The following is an 11231-nucleotide window of genomic DNA, read 5'->3' on the forward strand; positions in this document are numbered from 1 at the left end:
TACTAGGTTGCTAGAAGAGGGGGGCTTACAGGGAAAACTACCGGCAAATGCTATGCACAAATTGCTAATAAGGCGGTGGTTGCTTGCCTACTCATTACAACTAGTTTCACTTAACCAAACTGATGACAGTGAGATGATGGATTGTAATAAGGGTGGTAACTAGTATGTTTCTCTCTTTTTCCTTTATGCAAATGAAGTTTATGCGATGCCTGGCAGATTCTGCTCTAAAGAGAAAAGAAAAGTTCACCAGTGGACCAGCGGCGATCGACACTACCCACAAGTGCAAGCAAGGAATCATGGATGCATGCTTTGGCAAAAGGAAAGCAATGACAAGATGCCCAAAGCACATACCGTTACCATTACACCACCCATCTTCTGAAACATACACGTCTGCTCTACCTTGCAATGCGCGTTCTGTTCCTGAGCTCTACCAAAGCTCGTGCCATTGACAAAAGCAAAATCTTCCCTTGTTTCAAACCAAGATGACCGAGTGATCAGATATATCCTTGCCTGGGACTGGGTTTCTTGGTGGCAATTTTTCTATTCTCTGCAAGTGTTCTTCGCTCCTCCCCGGCTTGATTCGCCCTTGGCGCTTCTAGGAGGTACTGCAATTGCATCTCATGCATATACATATGTAATATATGATCTCATCTTGTCATAGGTTTTGACAGCGTGTGATCAGGAGTTTAAGCATCTTGCTTTTGTAGGGAGTGGAGAAATCTGTGCCCCATGGGTTAGATATATGTTTATCCCGGTCTTCTTCTGCTAGTATTAGTTTTCCGTCAAGAAGTTCAACATGCCCACACTGGTTGGTACCTCTTCTCCCCTCACCAAGTCCAATGCTTGATTTATATTTGTGTGTTCCTACATTGCTCATTTTAAGCATGACGTTAGCACTAACAAAATTTTGGACCGAAGCAACCCACAGTATGGACTGGTATTTTGTACACTTAAATATAGTTCCGCTTCATTTAAACTTTCAAACTGGAAGAATGCATTAACTGATCTCACAACTAAGATTGCATCATTTGTTGCTTTAGTTTAATATCACGTCATTTGTTGCTTTAGATTGGAACAAGTTTAATTTTGGACTGGAGTACCCCACATCAAACTTAGCGAGTATATGTATGGGAGAAACTGGTGTTTTGTACACTCGAATATAATTCCAGTCAATTTAAACTTTCAAACTAGATGCATACCTCTGCTAATCTTATCATTATGATTGTATCATTTGTTGCTTTAGTTTGTTCTTACGCAAAATAGCTATTAATTCAAATTATAGTACCAAGGTACGTATTGTGGCAGTTGTATGAAATAACAATTGATAGCTGCAGTATGTGAAGGATTTTGATGACGCCGTCAGACAAGTGGTTGATCTTTTGTGTGAAAGCGATGGTACTGCAGAAGGCAACATTAAAACATTCTTGCTTTGTGGTTGGTTCGGCAAGAGTGCTGGTCGGGCATTGGCAGGACATGCTGTTCTTAGAGCTATAGCGAAACTTCTAAAATCCACAATATGTGATGATTCTGACATGAGAAAGAACTTTGACAGAATTATCCATGTGGACTGCTCCCTGTGGAAAAGCAGCAGGACCATGCAGAGGACAATAGCAGAGGAGTTGAACCTTCGCCATGTAATGCACATATTTGATAAGGAGGATGAAGATGATGATTTCAGAGGAGTAGACAACAGCTCTAGAAAAGCGATACCAAGGATCGCAAGTTTGATTAATAAGTCTCTAAGAGATGAAAGATTTCTGATGATTTATCATCATGGAGGAGATGAACATATTGATCTGGTAGAGTGTGGCATTCCTCTTTATGGTGAAGGTAAATTGTTATGTACCTATGGTGGAAGATTTTTGAAGACCAAGTGGAGAGAATTCAAGTTGATGCACACTTCTACTGATATTTTTATTTATGTGACGGCATATTCTACAAATAGTGCATCACATATTGAAAATGTATTGCACAAAGAAGCTGCTGGAGTGATTGGTGACACCGGTATTGATGGCATCAACACAGAAACAGTTTTGGATTGCTTCTTGTACTCATTATTCCTAACAACACGACTACCTGAAAACTTTACTGGTGTTGACTATGGTTGGGCGACTCATGCCTGTAACTACTGGATATGTGATGGAATCCTTGGTGAGGACAAACCATGGGAGATTGGCAGTACATTGTATCATGTGATACCAATGTTGGGCAATTCTACTTACGAAACAAGACACATGGCATCCTATTTGGATGGACAGAAAAAACCCTATGTAGGTTGGTATTCAGTCACCTCCAACAAACTAAGGGCAGAAGATATCTCTAATGTTCCTGGCAGTGCATCATCATATTTCTTAACATTTCAGGGAGATGATCCTGTATATGTACGTAATGATTTGTTTCAACTAGCCAGCAACAACCTCCGTGTGCTAAAGCTCTACAACTGCAGCTTCAATTTTGCATCTCCTCCTTTTCAGTGCTGCCACAACCTAAGATTCCTTTGGCTTGACCATTGTGCAAACACTGGGAAGGAGGAGCAAAGTGGAGGGCCAAGTTTTCCGTACCTGCTGGTGCTTGACTTACGTTTCACAGAGTATGTTTTCTTGCCTCGGATGATTGAACTGATGACCAATCTCAGGGAGCTAAATACAAGGGGGGTCTCGTGGAAGACTCTAAGTCATGCATGGAAAAAGCTACAGAAGCTTCAGAAGCTCCGATTAACAGAATCTTCAGATGTGGTCACGGTGGACAGTTGCTCTCCGGTAGATATGATGAACCTGGAGCTGCTTGACTTGTCACGAAACACTCACCTGGAATCATTGCCAACATTATCATCGGCAAGAAGCCTGAAGACGCTTATTCTTGATGGTTGTTCCAGCTTGGAGCAAGTTGCCCTGCAAGGAGCTCCTCCACTGCTTGAAAGTTTTAGCTTCGATGGTTATGGCCCAGCAGAGAATTGGACACATTCGATACACCTGCCACAAAAGGAATTGCGCCTCAAGTCTCCTTTAGCTCCGGTTGAAATAGTCAAGGTGACAAAGATCTCCCTACACGGTTGTGGTCGATTGCATAACATATTCCTTCGTGGACTGCCAAATCTGGAGGAACTGAACCTCTCTGGTACAGCCATTAAAATACTTGACCTCCGAGCAATGGATGTCCCGAAACTCAAGAAGTTATTTCTGCTGGGCTGTGAGCAGCTTCGCAGACTAATTTTGCATGGATCACCTAGATTGAAAGTGCTCCATGTGGACACACAGAGGAAGATTAGATCAATGATCTGCTGTGGAGAACAGGGATCCTTTGACATTGAGGTATGTATTGCTTTTACGGATGGAAGATTCATTTGGTCATCTGCAAAGGGACTCGTTTTCCAGACAGAAAACCTTCTCTCCAAGGTGTACCTCCTTATCTCTTGTATGAGCAGTAGCCAAGCCAACATCACCAAAAGTATCAAGAAGATTGGATCTAGCCGACAGGGTTTGGTTCCAACAAGGCCGTTATTACCGTATAATGATATTGCCATGGCTAAAGATGTTACATGCTCGCTCTTGGTGTGGAACTGTCAACAGCTCCAAACTTTGAACGTGCATATCGAGATTGGTAAAGGAAGCTATAATTTAGAGAGTATGCAAGATGAAGGGGATTTCACAAGTTTCGCAGCTTTTGTCGTTGAATCATTGCATGTGCATGACAATTGCTCCATCACTGCTATCCCCCCAACGAATGGGTCACACTGGCAGAGACTAAAATGGTGTCATGTTGAGAGGTGCCCCAAGCTACACTCTGTGTTTCCATCTCGGTATAGAACATACAACTTTCAGCGTATAAACACATTTTCAGCTTCTGATCTCCTAGTGGCCTATTGCATCTGGGGAGGCATCAAGAAATCTTGGGATGACCACACACACCATAGTCTCCAACAACTGCAGCACATATACCTGTACAATTGCCAAAGGCTGGTGTTCGTCCTCCCCATTTCCTTCACCTTGCCCAACTTGGAGACCCTCCAGATCGCATACTGCAGTAACCTCCGGCATGTTTTCCCATGGGACCACGAGTACACTGAGGAAATAGCATCTGGTTTCACATTCGACAACCTGAAGCACATCAAGCTACACCATCTTCACAAGCTGGAGCAGATATGTGAGGTCAAATTGACTGCACCTGCGTTGCAGTCAGTCGGCATCAGGGACTGTTGGGGTCTCAGGTGTCTCCCGGCTGTAACACGTCAAGGTCCTAAGCCGGTGGTGGACTGCGAGAAGGACTTGTGGGACAAGCTCAAATGGGATGGCTTGAGGGCTGGACATCACCCGTCGCTGTTCGAAACGCGCCACTCAGCCTACTACAAGAAGACCCTCCCGAGGGGCTCCTACCTAAGGTCCGTCGCACATTGGTTTCTTATATGCAATATACATAGATAGATTATAATGTTTTTTTCTACAGAAAATTTTTGTTAGTTGATTAGTAATATTTCCGCTTCTCGTTGTCCATTTAGCAGGTGATCTGTTGTTGCTCTGCTCTACGACACAAGGAATTGGTCTATGTGAAGCATCAGTTTGTTGCTGTTACGAGTCATCGCCTCACGTCTCCGAGGTGTTTCTCCAGTCGTATGTGTGTTTGCAAATTAAGTGTGTCCGTGCTGCTGCTGCTACTTCCACGGTGAATAAAGTGTGTGTTTCCTTTCTCACTGAGCTGCCTTGATCTTGGTATGCTGGATTGGATTGGTGTGTTTCCTTTCCACCAAGCTGCCTTGATCTCGTTATGCTTGATTGGATTGATGTGGTGTGCTGCTACTTCGACTTCGAGTGTTGGCTTTCCACGGCTTGGTGTGCTGTTCACAACCCTGCTACTTTGTGTTGGTTTGCTGTCTGTTTGTAATAAGAGGGTGTGCGTGCATCGGTGCGCGTAAACCCGGTGTGGTGTGCGACTGATGAACCTGAAATTCAGCTTGGTTTGATGTATGTTTGCTTGACGAAACAATATATCGTATCATTGTGATGAGTTGTGTGATTTGCATGAGTTTGATTATCGGTTGTTGTCTACTATAATATGTTGAGCTAGGCTCGCATCCTGTCATTTGGGTATAATTTTTTTTCTCTTTTTGTTTTGCCAGGTCTTTCTACCAAACATGTCTCAGAAGGTAGAATCCTTTTGTTTCTTGGATAGAAACATGGTACTTGCCTCTCAGGGTAACATTTGTCTTATCTAAACTGTATGATTTATCCATACTACCTGTGATGTGCATGCATTTGTCTCTGTAGACTTGCTTTTGATATCACTGTATTACAACAGTTTACTTTTCTTCTGTACGTGGACTTGTTTCAGTGTAATTCCAACCTCTGTTTCATCTTTCATTTGCCACTAGAGGATTGTTAGTGCGCCACGTCGCGCACTCCATGATTTTTGTCAGCTAATTTGTAGTTTGGATTGCTCTCCAAATAGAAATCGATATTAGAAGAGAAGAAAACAGAAGGGCAACCCAACAAAAGAAGCGGTATAAATATTTTCTTTTAGCCTTAACAAGCAAGAGCAACATTACTGACCTAGGGATTTCATATCTGAAAATGGGGATGGATTAAAGTGCAGCCTAGAAATACCCTGAAACTGGCAGCAATTCTTTCTGTGCTCGTTGAAGGGAAGCACAAACATATGGAACTGAAAACGCCGTGCACATTCATATATAAATAACAAAATAGCTAAGAATCCTTCACCAGAAGTAGACGCGGATATAAGGTGGACGTTCGCTGGAGCAAAATTGGCAGCGAACGCCCGAGTTGCCATGCCAAAACAACTAAAAATCCCAAGCGTTTGTTAGGGACTTGCCGTCTACAGAAGGGAAACTTGCCATGTGTATGGAAGAATTGCCAGCAAACACAGCCTTCTCCAATAAAAAAAAAAATACCATCCGTCTCATTCCAGTCACACGGCTGTGTGGGTACACTTATTCTTAAGCGTGGTTTCCTTCAGCTATGCAGTCACCTCTTTGGGTTGCGAGAACTTGACACATCTTAACAAACGTTACTGCCCACAAAAGACTCTGCCAACGACAAAACCAACAGAGCACATTGCAAGAACCCAAACTATATATGGAAGCATAGGAATTCTTTACCTTCTTTACCTTAATCCAAATCTTGCGAGTGGAAACCGCTCGTCAGGGATATCGAAATCTTTCTTTGAAGATGTTTAGCATCCTCTCAGGTGTGAAGGCTAAAGAACACAAATGACCAGGGACTCCAATTATAACTGAATCTAAGGAGTTTAAACCAAAAGACAAGTGTTAAGCTCCTAGTGAAGTGTGTGATTTGAATCATGCACGAGCCAGAAGCAAACAGTAATCAACTAAGAAAACCACTGCATATATAATATAAAAAGGGAACTGTGAGCAAGATTCTCAATATATAGATAGATAAAACATTGAGATGTTTAATCTTCTGTGGAGGAGGGAGAATCACCATGGCCTCCACATTCAGGCAATCATCAATATATAGTTCTCTCAATACGAAATGCAACCTAAATTTAGCTAATAACTCATCGAGATTCTCAGTTCCGGTTGAACTCAGAAGATGGCAGTCAAGTAAATTTAGCTAACTCAAAGTGTCGCATCATATAACAAATGTGGGGCTGTTATATGTGTAAAGATTGTCGTCACTGGCAAATAAAACGCAATGTGCTGAGAGCAGAGAGAAATAGCACAGTACATAGTGAGCAAACGCAATGTGCTGAACAGAATCTAACTGTAAGTAAATAACTTGTGCCAGACCCAAAGTCCAATGAAATTCAGATGAGACGACTGACTTCAGGTAACCTTTTTGCTACTGAATACAGATGCAAAGCAGAATGTTTTCATTGGCAAATAAAACGAAATAAAATACATGCTTCGCCAAGATTACCTCTCAAGTTATTATAACATCATCACAGGTTGTCATCCATTATGTGGAGGAGATACGGTTGATTCTATCGATGTGTATTTCGAGATGAACTTTTTAGTTTGCAGAAAGTTAAGGGGCCACGATGGCACAAGCATTTAAACAACTGATGCAATATAACAAAAAGCACCGCACAAGCATTTTGCTAGTAGTTAAGCAAAGAGCAACATTTCCCCAAGAAAACGAAGAGAATTACTCCCTCCGTTTCAAAATAGATGACCCAACTTTGTACTAAAGTTAGTATAAAATTGAGTCATCTATTTTGGAACGGAGGGAGTAGTTTCCAAACACCAGTGATAAAGAAACACACTGATCAATTATCACTGTTTGAGTTGTTAGTTTATTCCCATATTTCTAGTTGAGTCAGCTCAGCCAAATGCTAGACCTTTTTACAAAGATGGAAACAGTTGCTTCCTGTGCAGTATAATTTTTCTTACTAGGTTGCTAGAAGAGGGGGGCTTACAGGTAAAACTACCGGGAATTGTTATGCACAAATTGCTAGTAAGGCAGTGGTTGCTTGGCCACTCACTACAACTAATTTCACATAACCAAAATGATAAAAGGGAGATGATGGCAACCAGTTTAGAAAACATTGTACTAGTGAGTGGTAACTAGTTTGAAGAAAATTGTAAATAAGATTCCAACTAGTCTGAAGAACATCATAAACGAATACACATTTGAAAATCAATTGGGGAAAGCAGTGCTGAAGCGGTAAACATTCACAACTTGATGGCACATTCCGTCAATGCAGTTTGAGCTAATTTATTTCTAGCCAAGTATTGCCTGCGCCTGAGACAATTGCTAGGCAACCAACACTCTGATGTTAAAAGAGCGCGGGAAATCTGAGGATGGCTCACTGTTTATTTCATGACAAAAGATACTTCCCAACTGAACAGTCAACCGGCAACATCCAGGAACCAATTCGAAGGTGACAAAATAACAGATTCGATATACTACATCATATATTAGATAGAAAAATGAGATCTGAATAAAAGCGACTCGTCTTGACCAAACTACCTCGGTCTCATCATTCACTCGATTTCTTCCCAGTCTTCCACTTCGATGTCCGGCTGCAGCTTGCTCACAGATTGACCGGCACTTGGTTCTGCGCTGGATCCAGCGCCAACGCGAGGAGCGGAAGTGCTGGATCCAGCATCAGTGTGAGGAGGAGGCTTAGGTTTGTCGGCTGGCCCAGAGCTGGTTGCGGCATCAGGCTCCAGAGCATTCCACCGGTTTGAACTCGTGACCTGAACAGCAGGTTTCCACACTGATCCTGGGGAATGACCAAGCACACTTGTCCCTGGGGCACGACCAAGCACTGTCATCACTGCATGCGGGTTCGGCTTCAGCTCAGAGGGAGAGTCCTTCTTCCATGCACTGGCACTGCTCGCTGTGGCCAACCCTCCATCTCTCGGTGCTCCAACCCACACATTGCTTGACAAGGAGGCCTGGGTGATGCTGCTTGGGCAAAACATTGCAGCACCCTGGTAAGCAGACCCATAATCAAGCCGCCTCAGCGCCGTCGCAGCTCTAGCTGGATCACTGAAGACTGCAGCAGCATTCTTGTCATTCAGCCAAACCAATTCACATTCCCCACCAAACCTTAACACTAGAGAGTTAACATCAGCATCCCTTGGCAGGTCCAGCATTGCGACGACGAGCCTCGGATCCATGTCCACCATGGAGTCAAAGTAAGGATGGGCCGCCGAGACAGGGACACCAGGCTTAGAGCCCAGAACACGAGCAGGCACCTTAGACTTGGGTGTCACATGGACGGTAACAAAACGCTTTGGCTCCCAACCAACTGCCTGGACAGAAAGCTTCCACCTATCTGCAATGAGCCTGATAGCATCTCTCTTGTCCTTCAACATGGGACAGAAGACATGGAACTTCATGTTGCTTGAAGAATTCCCCCTTGTTTTCCCAAGGACCAGGAACTTGCACCTCTCCTCTATGGCCAGCACCCACTTTGGCTCACGCCGGAAAAGATCAGAAACCAAATCCGACGCATTTGAGTTCTCACCAAAATGCAATGCATCCAGATTGGGCGGGGTAATGTCGAAAGCTTCAGCAAGGACTCGTTTCCGCTCCACTTTTGCACACTCCTCATCACAACAGAGCTTCCTCTGCCCAAGAGGTACCCTTTTCCCATTTGATTCCACTGGTTGGAGAGCCATTGGCAGCTGCTGCATGACGGAGATATCAAACGTACTATCACCATTGTAGGCTCCACCGGCACTGCAGGGTACAGTTGTACTGATACGGCCACAAGAACAGGTAATAGTTGCACGATGTTCACATCTCACGTCTGGGCAAGGCGACGATGGGTGGCATGGGGCGTTGCAAGTGTGCTTGCATTCCCTCCTTGGGACACCACATAACTGTCCACATGAAACTTTGCCCCCAGAGCCTGAACTAGCTTCTCCATTTGCAGGCGGTGGATCACAAGGGGAAGGATGGCAAGGCCTGGCACAAGCATGCAGTCCACATTGACGGTTCTTTCCACAGGGCTGGTTGCATCTGATATCCTTCGAACCACAGGGGATGTTCCTTAGCATCACATGTCCTCCAACGCACTCTCTCATGACTGGCACAACGCAAGGTGGGCAGTCCCCAAAATGGCATTGATGCGAAGCTGGATGCCCACAAGGCTGAGGGACAATGCACTGGTGTGGGCATGATGGAGTTGGTGTGCCGCAAGGCTGCGGTGGCGGAATAGATGACCTGCCACACGCACACGTGAGATCATTGAATATGGTCTCACGGCAAGGGTCGCAGTGACCGCTGTGGCAGAGATGCTGGCATCCATGCTGTCCACACCGGAGCTTCTTGCCACATGGTATCTGGCAGAAATGGGGATCCATGCTGTCACCTTGATGCTGAGCAAATGGCTTCGACAGCGGGCAGCAGCACTCGCTGCACCGGTGCCTCCCGCAGTTCTTCTTGCGGCCACAAGGCTTGTTGCAACGGAACTCTTCCTTGGAGACCTTGTAGCACTCCACCATCTGGCCTGATGAGCCACAGCGGCACCTCTGCTCGACACGCACCAAGCACGGTGGGCACTCTCCTTCATGGCACGTGCCCTTGCACCTATGCAGTCCACACGGCAATCTCTTGTCGCATACCTTGTCACAGGTGGCGATTGGGTCCAAGCAGCTAGTCCTCTTCTCCTGCAGCCTTGTCTTGCCACAATGGCATGTGGTGACCTTCTCTGGCACAAGCTCGCACTCCCCGCACGGCCCTGGGTGGCAAACATCCTGGCAGGCATGATTGGCACATGCCAGGTTGTGGCCGCAAACCTCACTGCAAGAGAACACCCCATCCTTGTCCGACAGCTTCCCTTTCAGCACCATCTCGCCGCACAACAATGTCTCTGTTTTCTTGCCACAAAAGCACTGTGCAGGGTAATCAACCTCGCATTCCCCGCACGGGCCGGTGTGGCAGACCTTGTCGCAACGGTGCCTCCGGCAGGGTAGCAGCTTCTCACATGGCTGCCCACACGTGACAGGCGTGCTCCGGTCCGCACAGCGACGGGTGATAGACTGCTTGCCGCAAGGGCAGGGGCGCTCCGGAGCAAACGCCTTGCAGGGCGGGCACGGCCCAGGGTGGCACTGCAGGACGCAGGCGTGCGGGCACCTGGCGGCGACATCGTCATCATCATTGCCCTTGGCGGCGGCAGGGTCTGCTCTGTCGAGCGGCTTGGAGCACGGCTCGCCGCAGGAGTGCGGGGTGAGGTAGAGGTCGTTGGGCGGGTCGCGGCGGCGGCGGCAGAAGCAGGTGTAGGCGATGTCGCGGGCGGGGACGTCCTGCACGGACTGGCAGCCCGGGCAGCGCCAGGCGTCGGAGGCCGGGTCGTCGGAGGCGGAGGCCGGGGAGCGGGCCCACCGGCGGATGCAGGGGAGGTGGAAGATGGAGAAGCAGCTGCCGCAGGACCAGACGGGGGCGGAGCGGCGCACCATGTCGTAGCAGATCATGCACTCCACCGCCCCCCGCGCCAGCTTGTCCTGGATCTCCTGCACCAGCTGCGGCACCGCCCCGCCCCCCGCCGCCGCCGCCGCGGGCGCGGGCGCGGGGGCGTTCGCCCTCTCATGCCGCGGCGCGTAGGCGGGCGCGTTCGCCCTCATCTGCCGCGGCGCGGGCGCGGACGGGGGAGCCCTCTCCTGCGGCGGCGGGGCGCGGCCGTTGTTGTGGTTGGGGCGGCGCTGGCGGCGGGGGGGCGGGCGGCTGTCCGGGGCAGGGTTTGGGTTGGGGTTGGGGAGGGGCAGGAGCGGGGCGGCGCTGTCGCGGTGGTGGGGAGGCGCGTAG

The 11231-nt window shown here is 47.3% G+C and overlaps 2 protein-coding genes across 2 annotated transcripts; one reads left to right on the plus strand and one right to left on the minus strand.

Annotated features, from left to right (window-relative positions):
• Positions 1-381: 381 nt before the first annotated feature.
• Positions 382-5010, plus strand: LOC119335324. Its single transcript, XM_037607459.1, has 4 exons — positions 382-602; positions 708-808; positions 1335-4378; positions 4499-5010. The coding sequence occupies exons 2-4, from the start codon at positions 797-799 to the stop codon at positions 4500-4502; spliced, it is 3060 nt and encodes a 1019-aa protein (XP_037463356.1). The 5' UTR covers positions 382-602; positions 708-796; the 3' UTR covers positions 4503-5010.
• Positions 5011-7762: 2752 nt separating this feature from the next.
• Positions 7763-11230, minus strand: LOC119339504 (NF-X1-type zinc finger protein NFXL1-like; the record flags this gene model as incomplete). The annotated part of the gene is made up of 1 exon (XM_037611538.1): positions 7763-11230. A coding segment is annotated over one exon (3273 nt), but the record flags the coding sequence as incomplete, so codon positions are not given.
• Between the last annotated feature and the right edge of the window lies 1 nt (position 11231).

Source organism: Triticum dicoccoides, chromosome 7B (genome assembly GCF_002162155.2).
Source record: "Triticum dicoccoides isolate Atlit2015 ecotype Zavitan chromosome 7B, WEW_v2.0, whole genome shotgun sequence".
Classification (NCBI taxonomy): domain Eukaryota; kingdom Viridiplantae; phylum Streptophyta; class Magnoliopsida; order Poales; family Poaceae; genus Triticum; species Triticum dicoccoides.